The sequence below is a fragment of the Artemia franciscana genome, chromosome 2 (genome assembly GCF_032884065.1).
Source record: "Artemia franciscana chromosome 2, ASM3288406v1, whole genome shotgun sequence".
Classification (NCBI taxonomy): domain Eukaryota; kingdom Metazoa; phylum Arthropoda; class Branchiopoda; order Anostraca; family Artemiidae; genus Artemia; species Artemia franciscana.
Genome location: NC_088864.1, coordinates 64217919 through 64238740, shown reverse-complemented (window position 1 = coordinate 64238740; position 20822 = coordinate 64217919). Strand labels below are relative to the sequence as shown.

At 36.2% G+C, this 20822-nt stretch overlaps 1 protein-coding gene across 1 annotated transcript in view; it reads right to left on the bottom strand.

Moving 5' to 3' along the window:
• Positions 1 to 20367, bottom strand: part of LOC136043942 (uncharacterized) — an 89366-nt gene extending 68999 nt beyond the window's left edge. Inside the window, exon 1 of the mRNA XM_065729010.1 lies at positions 20206 to 20367. Within this exon, the coding sequence (XP_065585082.1) occupies positions 20206 to 20309 (104 nt within the window). The 5' untranslated portion in view covers positions 20310 to 20367. The remainder of the gene's footprint in view (positions 1 to 20205) is intronic.
• Positions 20368 to 20822: the final 455 nt, after the last annotated feature.

Here is a 20822-nt window from a genome sequence, read left to right as displayed (position 1 = left end):
TACTTCGTTTTTCCAGATTCTCGGGATTTATTTTGTTGCCAATGGATAGCCTCAATGTTGCAAGTTTAAGATAAGAAGTGAAATTACATAGCAGAAGGCATTGGGGTATGTGCCTTCCTAAATTAAACTGATACTTGATTGAGTACATGTAGCACAAACGCTTCTGTCCTGAAAATCTATGACACCAAAATCAGTGATAAACTTTTGGTTAATTAATCCTATTCCAAATATTTCATTAAACCTAGTGTATTTTTGTGTTCAAGTCAATATATTATGGTACTTGTGCATTGTATTCTTTAAATTTTTGTTTTTTAGTCAGGTTTAAAGGATTTTTATCTTCATATCTACTTTATTGACTAAAAAACTATTTCCCGAAATATAACGTTAGTAGTGACCTAGCGCAGTTCCAAGTAAAAAGAAGGATTGATAGTGACGTTTTCCTTCCCCACAGTCTCTATCCAACAAGTTAAAGAGAACCCACAAACAAGTCTAAAACCAAATTAAACCGATTAAATGATGAATAGATAGTTTGAAATAAATGTGTGAAAATAATTAAGGTACAGTTGCGTTGAATACTGAAAAGAAAATAGTTGAGCTATGAAAGAAGCATTGATTGGGATCTTATTGGAAATGTATGTTGTCATGACCGTGAGGCATTAAATTCATTTGAAATACCTAAAAAAATCAACATTACTGAGTGTGGATATGCGAGAGTAACATTTTCAGAGATGGTAGTGCGCAAAGAGAATGCAAGTGTAAAACTTTTAGTTGATTACGAGCACAAGCTTCTTGCTAATAGTTCGGGTACCACGTTACTCATTGATAGATCTTATCACCATATTTCTGGTATTAGCATTCAAAAGAAGGCAGGAAGAAGACAGGCGTATTGCTGTAAAAGTGTCATAAGCCATATCTTATCCAGGTGGCAAAACTAAGACCCATATAAAATTAATGTTGTAATAGACAGTGAAACCACAAGTAAAATATAAAGAGCACTAGCAGACATTATCAACAAGAATATTAAAGATGAATTGATGAAAAACAAAGCACCAGCAAACTTTACTACTACTTTCATGGGTTTACAACAGATGCAGTCCATTAACCCGACATTATCAACAATGAATACCCCTTATTTTTAGGGTATGCTAACAGCTCCAACGTTTGAAAAGTTGGAGACACAATAAAAGGAATTTTTAGAGACAAAGCTACTACTACCAGGCTCATACGGGGGATCTAATAGAGTCTGAGTTAGCTAGCAGGTTTTTTTTACCAAAGCCAGAGAGAAATCTGCCGGATTTTTCCAAAATTCGCACGAAAAGAAACACACAAACCCACACACACCACACAAACCACATACCACAAACACCACAAACACACAGACACAAGAACAGAGACACACATAGAGACACACGCACACAGAAACACGTATACATACAGACACACGCACACACAGACAAACACACATACATACAGACACAACCACAGACACAAACACACACGCACATACACACACACAGTTGCTGGCACATTTTCTTGGAATGCTTCATATTCATTCTTAAGAATATAATGTAAGTCTTTATCCTTCCAGTGTAAAAATGATACTGATCAAAAACATACAATAAACTATCTATTGTCAATGACCGGCCATAGATTACTACGGAGGCAGCCACATACAAAATCTTAGAATTGGTGGAACTTGGAGTAGAATTGGAGGAAGTAGAATTGTAGAGTCGAGAGCAGAAGTGTGGGAACCGGAACTGACAAAACCAGAGCGAGATTTGAAGTTCGGATCAGAGCGGAGTGGACATAGTGGGAATTGGAATCGGTTGAACCGGGGTGGAAGCCATTAAAAACGGAGGTGAATTTGTTTATGTCTGCATTTAACAGACTAATATCATTGGTATCGGGTAGAATTATGGTAGATTTTAGTATAATTTAGGTAGATTCACGAGTAATGTCAATAATTTCTGGTTATAATTTGTTTATGTCTTCATTTAAGAGACTAGTATCAAGCGACTTTGGGAAGAATTACAGTAGGATTAAAAAAAAATTGGTAGAATTACGAATAATGTCAATAATCTCTGGTTATAATGTGTTTGTGTCTTCATTTAAAAGACTAGTACCAGGGGGCTTTGGGTAGGATTATTGTAGAATTTTCGTAGAATTGTGAATATGACAATAATTTCTAGATGATAATTTGTTTGTTTCATTTAAAAGGCTAGTATCAGTAGCTTCAGGTACAATTACGAGTACTGTCGACAATTTCTAGTGATAATTTCTTTATGTCTTCATTTAAGACACTAATATCAGTGGCTTTGGTTAGAATTACTGTAGAATTGTTATAGAATGTTGGTAGAATTACCAGAAATGTCAGTAATTTCTGGCGATAATTTGTTTATGTCTTCATTTAAGAGATTAGTATCAGTGGCTTTGGATAGAATCACAGCAGAATTAGGGTTGAGTTTTGGTAGAATTATGAGTAATGTCTATAATTTCTGGTAATAAAACCTTTGGAATGATAATACGTATCACGTGGATGCCACAGGCCAGCCGTAGATTGCCATGGTGGTGTGAATTTCTTGGAATAACATGTTCTACATCCTAATGTTAAGGTAGGTAGTATTAAAAGAATTTTTCGGCGGTGGGGGGCGGACATCTAATACCCAGTCAAAGAAACGATGCTATTTCATTAAAATCTCTCAGAAATATCTATTAATATGCCTTAAATCTATCTCTGATAGCTTTTCCTCTCCCCTAAAATTGCTTGCTATTACTCCCTCCCCCGATGGAAAAATATACTAGGGGCCCCTCTGGAATGGGCCCTGTTGGAATTGGTTGCTAGGGCCCTGCTGGAATTTCTCGCTAAGGTCCCACTGGAATAGGGTTCTTGGCCCCCGGTGGAATTGAATGTTAGGGGATCCACTGTAATCATTCTCTAGGGTCCCATGGAAATTGGTTTCTAGGTCCCCGGTTGAATTGGATGTTAGGGCCCCCCGGTGGGATGAAATGCCCGGTGGGATGAAACCTTGTTTTAATTCATCATCCTTTTTGCTATTATTTTATCCTTTATAAGTTTTTTCCCTTTTCGTTGGTTGTGCTTTAACTCCTTGTAAACTATGTATATGTATGCTTGTTCAAGAATGCCTCTAATATAAGTTTAAAATCTATGAAATGAAGAAGAAAAGAAAGATTTTTGAGCGTATGTGAAGGTGTACCATATTCTAGCCATAATGATACTCTCGCTTTTATTTCATCTCTGATAGCACATTCAATTTCTAATAGAGTAAAAGAATCTATTAGTAAAAAATACGCTAAGAGCAACCCGCAATATTATCTGATCATACTTTCTAAAGCATTACTTAGCAAGCATGTGGACTTCAAATGTAACCAAATTCCAATAATCGCTTTTCCCAGTGTGTGTTAATTATTGCAGTCATATTGGAACATGCACTCTATTTAATCATTCTAGTATGCGAGATAGTGAATTCCCCGAATGAGAAACACCGTATTATGTAGAAAGTATTACGTAAATCAAAATATAAGAAAGACTTTTATAATGCAACTGGTTAGCACTCCATTCCGATTAGGGGAAATCCCTTTCGAAACTTAATGCGGACATAAAATCTTTAAAATATAAAGGCTCTCTGGGAAAAACGTCTCGAAAGAAAATAAAATCTCAAAAAGAAAAAAAAACGCCTTGAAAGAAAAAAAGCCTTGAAAGAATTATTATGCAAAACCGATGTGTGTACTGTGATTACTTAATATCCCACATGTGCCCCTGTCATTACTTACCACCCACATGCGTGTCCACCTCAGTTTCAACCGGGTCTTCCCCGCTTGACTAAGCAACATCCAAAGAAATCCTGCAAGCTCTAACCCTCGCGAGTTTTTACAAACTCTGTAATATGTAAAATCCCAAACCCTATGACGTAACAAGTAAAGAAATCACGATTTGGTGGGGCCCTGAAGGTTTTTTAAAGAATCAAAGAAACTATAAGATAACAGTTAAAGCCTATTACGTAATTAAATAAAAAAAACAAGTTTTTTTAACTGAAAGTAAGGAGCGACATTAAAACTTAAAACGACCAGAAATTACTTTGTATATGAAAGAGGCTGCTTCCTCATCAACGCCCCGCTCTTTACGCTAAAGTTTGACTCTTTCTCTCAATTCTTCTTTTTACAACAGTAACAAACTTTAGCGTAAAGAGCGGGGCGTTGATGAAGAAGCAGCCTCTTTCATATACGAAGTAATTTCTGGTCGTTTTAAGTTTTAATGTCGCTCCTTACTTTCAGTTAAAAAAACTTGTTTTTTTTTATTTAAAATCTGAACGTTTTTGAATCAATGCATGTTTTGATTTTGGCTTTCCGCAGAGGAATAATTAAAACAAAATTTGCATTTTTTTTTTTTTTTTGGCTAAATGGCTTTCTCATAATTGTGATCAAATGATTTTGAGAAAAAAAGAGCGGGGGAGGAAGCCTAGTTGCCCTCCGATTTTTTGGTTAATTAAAAAGGCAACTAGAATTTTTCATTTTTTACGAATATTTTTATTAGTAAAAGATTTACGAAACTTATAAATTAGCTTACGTAAAGAAACTTTGTATTCTCATATTTTTATTACATATATGAGGGGGCTCGCCCCTTGTCAGATCCTCGCTCTTTACACTAAAGCTTAAATTTTGTCCCAATTCATTAAGAATGACCCCAGAATCACAAAAGCCGTAGAATAAATAGTTGAAATTACTAAAAATACTTTAGCGTAAAGAGCGAGGTATTAGGAGGAGGTGAGCCCCTCAAATGGGTAATAATTTCTGTTTGTTTTAAGTTTTAATGCTGCTCCTTACTTCCAGCTGAAGAACTTTTTCATATTTATTTTTTCATTGTTTTTTTTTTAAATAATGCTAGTAAATCCTGCGCTCCCTTCATGGAGATTTTCTTCCCTCATGACAAATTATCGATGGAAAGTTCCCCCAGCATATCCCCCTCTTCTCAACCCCTCCCCCAACCAAAAAAATCCTCCTGAAAACGCCTGTACACTTCCCAATAACCATTGCTATATGTAAGCACTGGTCAAAGTTTGTAACTTGTGGCCCCTCCCACGGGGACTGTGGGGGAGTAAGTCGTCCCCATAGACATAGTTATAAGGTTCTTCGACTACGCTGAATAAAATGGCTATCTCAGAATTTTGATCCGTTTACTTTGGGAAAATAATTAGCGTGGGAGGGGGCCTAGGTGCCCTCCAATTTTTTTGGTCACTTAAAAAGAGCACTAGAACTTTTCATTTCCGTTAGAATGAGCCCTCTTGCAACATTCTAGGACAACTGGTTCGATACGATCACCCCTGGGAAAAAAAAAACAACAAAAAAACAAGAAAACAAAAAAACAAATAAACACGCATCCGTGATCTGCCTTCTGGCAAAAAATACAAAATTCCACATTTTTGTAGATAGGAGCTTGAAACTTCTACAACAGGGTTCTCTGATACGCTGAATCTGATGGTGTGATTTTCGTCAAGATTCTATGACTTCTAGGGGGCGTTTCCCCCTATTTTCTAAAATAACGCAAATTTTCTCAGGCTCGTAACTTTTGATGGGTAAGACTAATCTTGATGAAACTTATATATTCAAAATCAGCATTAAAATGCGATTCTTTTGATGTAGGTATTGGTATCAAAATTCCATTTTTTAGAGTTTTGGTTATTATTGAGCCGGGTCGCTCCTTACTACAGTTCGTTACCACGAACTGTTTGACAACCTACGAAATCCGGATTTGGTGGGGCCCCTGAAGGTTTCCCCACATCCTTAGGGTTTTAAGTAATTAACACGGGCATCGTTTAAAAAATATTCCCTACTAGCTGTTGAGTTGGCGCTTCGCGCCACCCTTCGCCATACCTAGTTGGTAGGGGCGCTTCGCAATGCCCAACCACCCCCCCCCCGCGCGCGTAAGTCGTTACTCGCCATATTAGTTACGCGCCATTGTAGTTGTGTCCCTGTGTCCCACCTGTGAATATAGAATATATATATATATATATATATATATATATATATATATATATATATATATATATATATATATATATATATATATATATATATATATATATATATATATATATATATATATATATATATATATATATATATATATATATATATGTGTGTGTGTGTGTGTGTGTGTGTTTTTAACTACGTAAAACTTGCGAATATACAACATTCTTCGCTGTCCCATTGTCTGTATATATAAATAAATTCACATCCCCCCTGTGCCCCCCTGCGTCCCCATTGTAGTTGTGTCCCTGTGTCCCAGTCGTCATTTACAGTCGACAAACATGACGTCGGTCGACACACAAACATGATGTCAGTCGACACACACGTCCCAGTCGTCATTTGTGTCCCGGTGTCCCAGTCTGTAATTTTTCTTTGAGTGTTCCGGTCGTCATTTATATTCCCTGTGTAGCGCCACCCCAACACCTAGTTGGTAGGGGTGCTTCGCGCCCCCAAAGCCTCCCCCGCGCGCGTAAGTCGTTTCGGGCCATATTACACATGGTGTCATGGTATCTATATTCACAGGTGTCCCACCTGTGAATATATATATATATATATATATATATATATATATATATATATATATATATATATATATATATATATATATATATATATATATATATATATGTGTGTGTGTGTGTGTGTGTGTGTGTGTGTGTGTGTGTGTGTGTGTTTTTAACTACGTAAAACTTGCGAATATACAACATTCTTCGTTGTCCCATTGTCTGTACATATAAATAGATTCTCATCCCCCCTGTGCCCCCCGGCGTCCCTGTTGTAGTTGTGTCCCTGTGTCCCAGTCGTCATTTATAGTCGACAAACATGACGTCAGTCGACACACAAACATGACGTCAGTCCACACACACGTCCCAGTCGTCATTTGTGTCCCGGTGTCCCAGTCTGTAATTTCTCTTTGAGTGTCCCGGTCGTCATTTATATTCCCTGTGTCCCAGTCTGTATATACATTCGTTTTTGAATTGGTATATGATGAAATAAATTTTTTGTTTTTTTCCTTTTTTTTTAGTTTTTTTTTGGTTTTTTCCTTTTTTAGCTTTTTTAGTTTTTTTTCCTTTTTCTTTTTAGTTTTTTGTAGTTTTTACCTTTTTTTTATTTTAATTTTTTTAGTTACCTTTTCTTCAGTTTCTTTTTCTTTTTTAGTTTTTAGTTTTTTACCTTTTTTTAGTTCTTTTTTAGTTTTTTAGCTTTTCTAGTTTTTTCAGTATTTTCTTTTTTGTTTTTTTTTTTGTAGTTTTTACCTTTTTTAGTTTTTTTTTCTTCTTTTATAAAGCCAAGGTTCGAACCTGGAACCTCTCGTACCTAGAACCTGGAACATAACGCTTTACCAACTCAGCTATTTCGGCTTGAATACATTTACCTTTTTTATTTTTTTTTGTTTTTATTTTTTTAGTTTTCTTTTTCTCCTTTATCTTTCAGTTTTTTTCCTTTTTTCTTTTTTTTTCTTTTTCAGTTTTTAGTTTTTTTAATTTTTTTATTTTTTATTAGTTTTTTGGTTTTTTTTTCTTTTTAATTTTTTTGGTAGTTTTTACCTTTTCTTAGTTTTTTTAGTTTTTTTCTTTTTTAGTTTTTAATTTTTTACCTTTTTTTGTTTATTTTTAGCTTTTTAGCTTTTTTAGTTTTTTTATATTTTCTTTTTAGTTTTTTTTGTAGTTTTTACCTTTTTTAGTTTTTTTTCTTCTTTTGTATTAATGCTAAAGCCAAGGTTCGAACCTTGAGCCTCTCGGACCTAGAACCTGGAACATAACGCTTTACCAACTCAGCTACTTCGACTTGAATACATTCGTTTTTGAATTGGTATATGATGAAATAATTCAGAGGTCATATGTGGACAGACAGAGAGACAGACAGACAGACAACTTATTTTTATATATATACTAGCTGTTGGGTGGCGCTTCGCGCCACCTCAAAACCTAGTTGGTGGGGGCGGTTCGCAGCCCCCCAAGCCCCCGCCGCGCGCGTAAGTCGTTACGCGCTATATTAGTTACGCGCCATTGTAGTTGTGTCCCTGTGTCCCACCTGTGAATATATATATATATATATATATATATATATATGTTTTAACTAGCGCGCCACCCCAACACCTAGTTGGTGGGGGCACTTCACGCCCCCCCCAAGCCCCCCCCCACGCGCGTATGTCGTTACCCGCCATATTAGTTACGCGCCATTGTAGTTGTGTCCCTGTGTCCCACCTGTGAATATAGATAGATGTATATATATGTTTTTAACTACGTAAAACTTGCGAATATACAACATTCTTCGCTGTCCAATTGTCTGTGCATATAAACAGATTGGAAGCGCCCCCCAAGCCCCCCCCCCCCCGCGCGCGTAAGTCGTTACGCGCCATATTAGTTACGCGCCATTGTAGTTGTGTCCCTGTGTCCCACCTGTGAATAGAGATAGATATAAATATATGTTTTTAACTACGTAAAACATGCGAATATACAACATTCTTCGCTGTCCCATTGTCTGTGCATATAAATAGATTGTCAGGTTTACTGACTCTTGAACATGCAACATATAATTGTCCATGGGAAAAACAATCCGTATTCAGATCTATACCTCATTATTCTAATGATGTGTCCCTGTGTCCCGGTCGTCATTTATATTCCCTGTGTCCCGGTCGTCATTTGTGTCCCGGTGTCCCAGTTTGTAATTTCTCTTTGAGTGTCCCGGTCGTCATTTATATTCCCTGTTTCCCGGTGTCCCGGTCGTCATTTGTGTCCCGGTGTCCCGGTCTGTAATTTCTATTCGAACAATCACTGTGTCCCGGTCGTCATTTATATATCCCGCCTGTGCCCCCGGCGTCCCCGTTGTAGTTGTGTCCCTGTGTCCCGGTCGTCATTTATATTCCCTGTGTCCCGGTCGTGATTTGTGTCCGGGTGTCCCAGTCTGTAATTTCTCTTTGAGGTTCCCGGTCGTCACTTATATTCCCTGTGTCTCGGTCGTCATTTGTGTCCCGGTCTGTAATTTCTCTTTGAGTGTTTTTTCTTTTTAGTTTTTTTATTAGTTTTTTACCTTTTTTCTTTTTTCAGTTTTCTTTTTCTTCTTTATTTTTCAGCGTCACTATGAAGTACATATCGACGAACCTTTGTTTTTTTAACTTAAATCTGGTAGGCATTGATGACCTTATCCAAGTCAAAATCCCAAACCCTATCATCATCGCTATCATTTTCAGTTTTGATATGTTTTGACTCTCGCTGTCCAGGTGGATTTTCATCTAACTGCGCGGTTTTGCGTTCAAATACCGTTAATGACGTCACCGTCAAAGCAAAAATGACGACAACTAATTTCGTGACGTCAGTCAACACAGAAACATGACGTCGCCTGATCCACAGACAGACAGACAGACAACTTATTTTTATATATATAGATAGACTAGCTAGTTGGTTGGGCACTTCGCGCCCCCCCCCAAAGCCCCCCCGCGCGCGTAAGTCGTTACGCGTCATATTAGTTACGCGCCATTGTAGTTGTGTCCCTGTGTCCCACCTGTGATATATATATATATATATATATATATATATATATATATATATATATATATATATATATATATATATATATATATATATATATATATATATATATATATATATATATATATATATATATATATATATATATATATATCATGAAAAGAGAAATCACCAATGCTACAGCACAAACACAAAAAAAAAAAAAGAGAGACAGAAGGAGAAAAGGAAGACTGTTTTCCTAAATTAGTGATTAATATAGACCAGCACTTGAATGAGGCCTTAACCCTACTCATCCATACAATCACATAGGTCAAACAGCATAGCCACACACAATCAACCATAAAGAATAATCCATGGACAGGCAGTCATGTCGTCAATAAGTATAAGTCGTCATTTACCGAACAATAGAAAAAATAATATAGACAAATAATTCAGAGGCAACACCCAACATAAGGGCTCATCAGGAGAATACACTGGCCTATATAGGGTTTCGCCACTCTAAATTCTCTACCCAGCACAGTGTTGTGGCTACCACAGAATATCCATGGCATCCTCGCGTCAGGTATCACCCCCAAAATACATGCCTATGAAAGAAAAAACAGCAAATTAAAACAACCAAGTAAAACCAAAACAAGCTTATCCTGTTAATATATCCCTCCCTTTAGCAACAATAGGTAAACTAAATATTATAAATTTTACCAAATCACAAATATTAACACATTGCAAAAAACCTGAATGAACTAAACAATTATAGAATTCATCTTTACCATGTGGCTAATTTTTTAAAAAATGCGCTCAATTAGAAACATAATTCAAAATAAATGGCGCTGTGACAACATTTCTCGAACCTCCGAAATTAGTTAAAAATTTCTTTAAGTATTTCTAGATAATTCTTTTGATATTTATTTAAAAGTTCGTTATAATGAAAACTAAATTTTTTAAATTGCCAAGTTAATTTATTTGCAGAAAGACCTCTTGATATCAATTTTTGGCTTAAGATTTTACATCTATTTTTAAAATCAATATAATTACTACAAATCCTTGCATAACGAAGTAACTGCGAGAAAAACGCTGAATATGTGATATTTGAGTGTATATTACTTTCAGGGAATGGGAAACTAATCACTTCAAAATCAAAATCATCCGTTTTATTATACATTTTAAAACTTAATTTATTATTATCACAAATATTAATATTTAAATCTAAGAAATGATCTTCATGACCAGCGCCATGACTAGGCTCAAGAATAAGCTCTGATGGATATATATTTTTAGAAATATCAATGAAATCCTTACAATTTAAGACCAAAATATCATCTAAATATCTTTTATTATTTGACAAAGCATGTTTTAAATTAATTGGATTATTTTTATCCATCATATATTTATATTCTAGTTGACTTAAAAACAAGTCAGCTATAAATGGGCTGGCATTCCCCCCCATGGGAATTCCCATAATTTGCTTGTACAAATCGCCCCCAAATCTTATATAAGTATTGTATAAAACAAATTCCAATAACTCAAAAATCATATCCAAGCTGTAACATCTCAAGTTAACTGTAGTATTAAAGCAGTTTGTCCATATTGCTTTTTTATTATAACTGTCTATTTTTAAGAACCTTTTACTAGATAAGAGGAAAGATTTCTTTATAACAGTTTTTAAATTATCAAACACTAAATTAAGTGATAAATTAGTATACATTGTCGCAAAATCGAAAGACTCAATTCTTTTAGCTGAAACCATTGTTAAAGAATCTATCACCTGCAGTGAGTTATTAACACTCCAATATGGATTAAAATTCGAAAATTTTTTAATACCAGAACAATAGGTTTTAAGTTTATTTACAATTTCCTTTAAAATTAAAGAGAGGTCAGTAGCAGCAATGCGGGTTGGACATTTAGCTGCTCCAGCAATAAACCGTGGTTTAGGAGGATTCTTATGAAATTTTACAGTCCAATATAGGAAAGAGAACTTTTTATCATTGTCATTTATTTTAATATTAAAATTTTTAAAAAGTATTTCTTCAGTCTTTTCAATTAAATTCTCATCCTCTATATTTACCTTTTCATAAACATTAGTTGTGCATAACTCCCTTTTTAAGATATCACAATACAGCTTCTGACAAATTATGGCAAAATTATTATTAGCTTTATCCACTGGCACAATTACAAATTCATTCTTTAGATTAGCAATTGCTTGTTTAATCTTCGCATTATAAAATAATGATTTAGTGTTACTATTATTTAAGTTAGAATATATTTTATTTCTTACTCTACTAATAATTAAATTCTTCCAACTTTGAAAACTCTCTTTATTTTTATTCTCTTTCTTACACCACTTATCAATAAATAAATCAAAATCATTTTCCAAGCCATCAAGAACACTCGATGGTTTCAGATGATGAGAAAGACGTAAATTAGCCCCTTTATTCATTATAATTTGAAGATCATCTTGCTTTATTATTGACAAGTCCCCTGTTATAACATGTTTGTAAGTAGGATTTACAAATGGGCCAGTTGTCTGTCTGTGTGTCTGTCTGTGGATCAGGTGACGTCATGTTTCTGTGTTGACTGACGTCATGAAATTAGTTGTCGTCATTTTTGCTTTGACGGTGACGTCATTCAAGATATTTAAGACATATGTTCACGTAGAAATCTATTAATGTTTAAGTTTACAATGACTGATGAACTTACCATGGCAAAAGCCGATGAAGATGCTCAAAGAGTCTATGCCAAAAAACTTGCTGCTGATAGAGAAAGTCAAAAAAGAAAGCGTGCCGAGGAACTACCAGAGCAACGCGAAAGCAGACTTGCTGCTAAAAGAGAAAGTGAAAAAAGAAGGCGTGCCGAGGAATCAAAAGAACAGCAAGGAAACAGGCTTGAGGCTGATAGAGAAAGAAAGAACAGAAAGCGTGCCGAGGAATCAAAAGAACAGCAAGGAAACAGGCTTGAGGCTGATAGAGAAAGAAAGAACAGAAAGCGTGCCGAGGAACTACCAGAGCAACGCGGAAGCAGACTTGCTGCTAAAAGAGAAAGTGAAAAAAGAAGGCGTGCCGAGGAATTACAAGAACAGCAAGAAATCAGGCTTGCTGCTGATAGAGAAAGTAAGAAAAGAAAGCGTGCCGAGGAATCACAAGAACAGCAAGAAATCAGGCTTGCTGCTGATAGAGAAAGTAAAAAAAGAAAGCGTGCCGAGGAATCAGAGCAACCTGACGATTATAGCTTGAGTAGATGTGTTCAAATCGGGACAATGTCTAAAATTTGTCCCTATTGCAAGGCCTTGAAATTCAATGGTGAAACAATGGGAATGTGTTGCGCCTTAGGAAAAGTTAAACTTCCTCTATTGGCTGCACCACCAGAGCCATTGAAGACTTTCCTTACTGAAACTACGTCAGAATCTAAGCGTTTTTTGTCAAAAATCAGAAAATACAACTCATGTTTCCAAATGACGTCGTTTGGAGCCCAAATCTAAAATCCAGATCAATTTATGTCTACTTTCAAAGTAAAAGGGCAAATTTATTATAGAGCAGGGTCCCTTCTACCATTCTCAGGCGAGAATCATAAATTTTTACAATTGTACTTCATCAGTGATAGAAATTCTGAATTGAATGCACGTTGCGAAATTTCTCCCAACGTTGAAAGGACAATCGTTTCCCAATTGCAACATCTTTTCCACGAAAATAATAATTTAGTGCGTTCAAAACAGCCATCGATTTGATGCCTACTGATACGCATAAAATTGTTATTTCCGCTGACAAAACGCCTCCTGGCCAACATGTGCGTAGATACAATGCTCCAACTATCGACGAAGTGGCAATCGTTATGGTCGGTGATCAGTTTTTACCTCGAGATATTATTCTTCATAAGCGAAACGCTCAGTTGTTAAGAATTGCTGAAACTCATCGATGCTACGATGCCCTACAATATCCTATCATTTTTTGGGATGGAGCCGACGGCTATCACTTTAATATTAAATTGATGAATCCAGCCACTAACAAAGAAATGAATAATAAATGCAGTGCAATGCATTATTATTCCTATAGACTAATGATTCGGCAGGATGAAGAAAATTATATTTTAAAATGCCGTGAATTGTTTCACCAATTCGTCGTTGATATTAATGCTAAAATTGAATCAGAACGTTTGCTATATATCCGCCTGAATCAGACCAAGCTCCTCTCTGAACAATACATTCATTTGCGAGATGCAGTTATAAATGACGGTAATACCACAAACGTTGGAAGATTAACAATTTTACCTTCGTCATATGCTGACAGTCCCCGTCATATGCATGAATATGCTCAAGATGCTATTGCGTATATTCGTCTCTATGGTCGTCCAGATTTATTTATTACATTTACCTGTAATCAATCTTGGGACGAGATACTGCAGCTTTTACTTCAAGGACAATCGGCGGTTCATAGGCATGACATTACGGCCCGTGTCTTCCAGCAAAAGTTGAAATCACTGATAAACTACATTGTAAAACTTGAAGTGTTTGGGTCAGTGTGATGCTGGATGTACTCAGTGGAATGGCAAAAACGAGGTTTGCCACACGCACATATACTAATCTGGCTACATAAAAAAATTACTTCGAACGAAATTGATGATGTGATTTCCGCTGAAATACCCGATAAAAATGTCGATAAGGGGTTACATGATATTATTGTAAAAAATATGATACATGGACCTTGCGGTGCACTGAACGAAAATTCACCATGCATGGCCAAAGGAAGGTGCACAAAGCAATATCCTCGACTTTTAGTATCAAACACAATTACTGGCAATGATGGTTACCCACAATATAGAAGAAGATCTACTGAAGATGGCGGTAAAACAGCAATAATAAAGAAGTGTAACGGTACCACCATCGAAGTAGATAACCAGTGGGTTGTTCCATATTCCCCATTATTATCAAAAACATTTAATGCACACATAAACGTTGAATACTGTAACTCCGTAAAGGCAATCAAATACATATGTAAATACGTCAACAAAGGCAGTGACATGGTAGTTTTTGGCTTGCAGCCCGAAATCAAAGATTTCGATGAAATCGTACAATATCAGGCTGGAAGATACATAAGCAGTAATGAAGCTGTTTGGCTTGCCTGAAAAATTCTAATTTATGGGCACACGTAAAAACATTAAAATTAACTACAAATATGCGTGTCCGATTGCAAAACGATGACTCTGGTCAAACATTTTCAGATCAATTGCTGGCAATGGGAAACGGAAAGCTCCCAGTAGACTCAATTTCAGGACGTATACAACTACCTGCTGATTTCTGTAATTTAGTGACGTCCAAAAATGCATTGATTGAAAAAGTATTTCCGAATATTCTAAAAAATTATAAAAATAATAAATGGCTAAGTGAAAGAGCGATTCTCGCACCCAAAAATATAGACGTCCACGAAATCAACAATATTGTTTTGACCAAGATTCGAGACCAGGCAGTCCTTTACAAGTCAGTCGACACAGTTTTGGAACCAAATGAAGCGGTTAATTATCCATCTGAATTTTTAAATTCCATAGATCTTTCAGGGTTTCCACCACACGTGCTACAACTAAAAATAGGCGTACCAATAATACTTTTAAGAAATATAAACCCACCAAAGCTTTGCAATGGCACTCGACTTGCCGTAAAAAAAAACAATGGAAAACCTAATAGAGGCCACAATCTTGACAGGGCCTTTTGAGGGTGAGGCTGTTCTTATTCCTTGCATTCCCATGATTCCAACGGATCTGCCTTTTCAATTTAAAAGATTGCAATTCCCAATTCGATTAGCATTTGCAATCACCATTAACAAAGCTCAAGGTCAATCATTAGAAAAATGTGGTATAGATCTTAATACTGATTATTTTTCCCATGGACAATTGTACGTGGCATGTTCGAGGGTCGGTAAACCTGACAATCTATTTATATGCAGCGACAATTGGACAGCGAAGAATGTTGTATATTCGCAAGTTTTACGCAGTTAATTTGTATTTTGGAACCAAATGAAGCGGTTAATTATCCATCTGAATTTTTAAATTCCATAGATCCTTCAGGGTTTCCACCACACGTGCTACAACTAAAAATAGGCGTACCAATAATACTTTTAAGAAATATCAACCCACCAAAGCTTTGCAATGGCACGCGACTTGCCGTAAAAAAAAAAACAATGGAAAACCTAATAGAGGCCACAATCTTGACAGGGCCTTATGAGGGTGAGGCTGTTCTTATTCCTCGCATTCCCATGATTCCAACGGATCTGCTTTTTCAATTTAAAAGATTGCAATTCCCAATTCGATTAGCATTTGCAACCACCATCAACAAAGCTCAAGGGCAATCACTAGAAAAATGCGGTATAGATCTTAATACAGATTGCTTTACCAATGTACAATTGTATGTTGCATCTTTGAGGGTCGGTAAACCTGACAATCTATTTATACGCACAGACAATGGGACAGCGAAGACTGTTGTATATTCGCAAGTTTTACGTAGTTAATTTGTATTGTATCTATCAATCTATCTATCTATATAAAAACGAGTTGTGTGTATGCATGTTTGTTTGTTTGTAAAAAGAGCGTTTGCATATGACGTCATTATTAGTACATACGGCTTTGTATATGGACAGACAATAGGAAAGCCAAGAATGTTGTATATTCGCAATTTTTACGTAGTTTGAAACACATATATAAATCTATCTATATTCACAGGTGGGACACAGGGACACAACTACAATGGCGCGTAACCAATATGGCGCGTAACGACTTACGCGCGCGGGGGGGCTTGGGGGGCGCGAAGCGCCCCACCAACTAGGTGTTGGGGTGGCGCGAAGCGCCACCCCAACAGCTAGTATATATATATATATATATATATATATATATATATATATATATATATATATATATATATATATATATATATATATATATATATATATATATATATATATATATGTTACATATAAATAGATTGTCAGGTTTACTGACTCTTGAACATGCAACATATAATTGTCCATGGGAAAAACAATCCGTATTCAGATATATACCTCATTATTCTAATGATGTGTCCCGGTCGTCATTTATATTCCCTGTGCCCCGGTCGTCATTTGTGTCCCGGTGTCCCAGTTTGTAATTTCTCTTTGAGTGTCCCGGTCGTCATTTTATTCCCTGTGTCCCTGTCGTGATTTGTGTCCGGGTGTCCCTGTCTGTAATTTCTCTTTGAGTGTCCCGGTCGTCATTTATATTCCCTGTGTCCCGGTGTCCTGGTCGTCATTTGGGTCCCGGTGTCCCGGTCTGTAATTTCTATTCGAACAACCCCTGTGTCCCGGTCGCATTTATATATCCCGCCTGTACCCCCGGCGTCCCTGTTGTAGTTGTGTCCCTGTGTCCCGGTCGTCATTTATATTCCCTGTGTCCCGGTCGTCATTTGTGTCCCGGTGTAACAGTATGTAATTTCATCAGTTGACAAACATGACGTCGGTCGACAAACAACTTCATGACGCATATAGCTCAATCCTTATAATGACGTCAGTCGACAAACATGACGTCAGTCGACACAAAAACATGACGTCACTCGACACACACACACACAGACAACTTATTTTTATATATATAGATAGAAGATAGATATATAGATGACGTAATAGACAGCTGCATCTCTTAGAAAACATTCTCTATTACATTACATGCACCTGCACCTTCAAGAAGTTGAAAAAATGGGTAGGGACGGGGATTTAAGGGATAGGGTTGCCATTAAACTCACTATGCTGTCACTATTTAGGAAGTGGTAAAACCCTAAAGGAAGTTTGTAGTGTAAGGGGGGTTGGGACCAAACTAGTCCCTCCTTTTGACCCTAAGAAAAACAAAGGCTATTTATTATCCTAGATAACAAAAACTGACTGTCAATCCATTTTACATGCCCGAATTAAATAGTATTTAAAAAAAATAGAATTCGTTTACATTAAAAAAAACTTCCACCTATTGATTTTCAGAATAGCTTCTAGATTAACTGCTTCCCTACCCCTAATACCAGTACGTGCAATAAAGTCATATGAATATAGCATCAATGTACAATGTGTTGAGATGAAAATGCAAATAAGTTTATGATCTAGTTACGTTTACTTATGATCTAAAAGATAGATCTCTCTATCATATAATAGGATCGACTAATGTTTCGACGGTAGAATGTTTACCGCCCAGTGTGTCCGCGCTAGAGTAGTAAAGAATTGTAAAAACAGTAGAAGGCTATATGAAATGAAAGGCTATAAAAACAAACAGGAATAAATAACGACCGACTAGCACAAAAGTTCCTCTTTTGATATTTTTTTCAATGTTTCAATATAACTACCTTTGTAAGGTTTAACCAGATTTCTTGAGCAATAGAGTCAGAATACTTCTGTTAAATCAATTTTATTCCGTTTAGCAAATACGACTAAGAAATTGTGTAGAATGACCAACGAATTTTGTGGTCAATACGAAATTCGCCGGGGGTCCATGGACCCAAGGACCCAAGCTGGTGGCTAACTTAGTCCATGGACCTATGAAAAACTTGAGTGTTTATTTTGCTGAAACTTTCATCAAAGTGTTTTATGGCTGTTATTAAATCAAGCTGAGACGTTTTCAGAAAAATTAATTAAACATAACCGCCAGTAAGCATTGAAGAACAACGCGAACAATTTTTTTTTAATATACCTTTCAGGCGGTACAATATAATTTTTTGTGGCACAATTTTAGTTGGAAAACTGTAACAATTTACCTCAAACTGTTGGCAACGTTGATCTTGGGCAAAGTTCTAGTTTTTGGATTTCATACTATCTCAAGAAATAGTTGAACAGCTTCATATTCATAACACAAAGACTGTACAAGGTCACCAAAGGTCAGAGCCCTGTGAAGGGGGAAGGAGTGAATCTGGAAGTAGGTGCTTCAAAGCAGTCTCCCAATAGATCATTAAGGCTTTGGATTCATTCCTTTGCGTTTCATTCACGTAACTCGCGTTCTAATCAGGAATTCTACGGGAAATCTTGGCATCCCATTACCGAAAAACAAATGTTAGATGGCAGCCTAGGACTGGGTCTATTGTAAGGGTGGATCCAGAATTTTTTTGGCGGGGGGGGGGGGCTACAATTTTTTTTTTATTATTGCAACTTACAATGTGAGAAAAAAACTATAAAAAGCGCAAAAAAATTAGTTTATTTGCATTTTAATACATTTTTACGAGTCAAAAAATTACTTCGGGGGAAAAGGGTTTAAACAGCAAAACCCCTTTTCTGGATACAGCCTTGGGCTGTCGAAAATTAAACACGTTAAGAAAAAAGTTCTTATTTCGTAACATGCGGAAAAATTTTAGTCAATAGATTTTGAGGGTAGTTTCACAATACTTTACCCCAGAACCCCCTAAAGTGCAAATATATAACCCAATCTGGGCTACCAAATTATATATTTCCCCTTTGTGTTTATGTTTCTTGATTTCGTCAGCGTTGATATAATTTTCGGAACACGGGTTGAAACAAGAGCGATGTATGAGTAAATATTCACATAATTTAGCTAGATGAAAGTGAGCGGATTACTTGATTTTCTGTGCTTTTTCAAGTTCAGTGATTGCTTTTGGTTGAAATTGCACTTTGAGCTGTTAAAGGGGCTAAAAGGGTCCAAAACAGCCCGTAGAAACCTAACTAAACCTGTTTTTCTAAGAAAACTGTCGGTATGGGGGATTGCCATTTGTGGCTGATCAGGAAGGGTAATTATTATTTTATTAGTGTAATGTCATCAAACAAATTTGTAGGAATTTTTAAAAAAGAGCCAGAGACCCCTCGAAAATGATGTCAATGTTTTACTATGACGCTATTTAAAAAAAAAGAAAAGGCTTGATGCCCTTCTGAGATATCGCAGACGTGTGTTTTTGAAATGTTGCCATAGAATGGTGTGTGAACTCGAATCCTCCTCTCGAGAAGGAGAGTGTAAAATCACGATTGTACTATGAAAAATGATACCTATGATGCTATTTAAAAAAAAAAAAAAAAAAAACAGTCACATGATGTCACAGTTGTTTGACCTTAGCTTTGTAATACAGGAACTAGAGATGGACCTAGGCTGTAGCAACACCCTGCAGGGCCAACGCAAAAACTTTAGTAGTCAAGAAGCGTCGTTAATCCGATTACTTACTACAAATTAATATTTCACTTTTACGACGAATGATAATAATAACTACTGTTCCTGAATCAACCATAACTAGTTTTTTTTTTAAATAGACAGTTTTCTTAGAAACTCATTTTGAAGCTTTTGGTTTCTATTGGCTGTTTTAGGCCCTTTTAGCCCTTTTAAGGGCTAAAGATCTAATTCCTCCCAGAAGCAGTCATTTAACTTGAAAAAAGAATAAGAAAAGGCATCACGTGATGTATTCATTTCCATCTTAGCTAGCTTATGTGAAAATATAAATATTTTCCGACGCATGGCAAGAAAGGGAAATATACAAGTTGGGCACATTAGGTTGGGGGCGAGTGGTTGTAAATGTATAATTGAATCGCCTTCAAATGTATTAACTATAATTTTCTGCATATTATGAAATAAGAAGTGTTTCCTTAACATTTTCCTTCTCAGTAGCCTCAATTCTGTGCTCATACCAAATCTTATATTTGCCCCTCAACCAGTAGAAAATTTATGCCAACGTCCTTGACTGACTTACCAACGTCTCGTGATAAGAAATCGGTCCACAAAAAGTGGTCCACATTTTTCACTTTCATCACACAGTGAATCACACACCAGAACAAGAAGAATGAGTCTTCGCATTTTTTCCCCCTATTTACTAAATAAAAAATATCTATTAACTACCAGAACTTTTAGGACTGAAAACATGTATGATTTTTTTTATCGCAACAAGACTGGCCCCCGGAGATGATCTAAACGGGTTTGCTTTGTAACATATTAAGAAATTACGACTGAGAGTGAAAGTTTTTGCATTGGATGTTGTTACTGATTTGGAACTGAGGCTTGCTGGGGACCTAACAGTCGGTCTTAAAAAACCTAGGGTCTAACAGGAAGCCGTTCAACATCTGCTTTTAGAAAAATAGCATATAAAATACACAGAGCTAAAATTCCCCTCCCTCTTCTAAGCCTTTAGCTTTCTACGACTTATTGCATCATGTCTATTTTCCCTCTACATCTATTTTTTCGAAGTTTTAACCGTACCCCCACTGCCATTCAAAATACTGTGCCCCCTCAATTTTTTAGAAACACTTTTTAGGACAAAAAAAAAATGTTCAAATAATTGGAAAACTATATGTCCAGACAAATTGAGGGGGA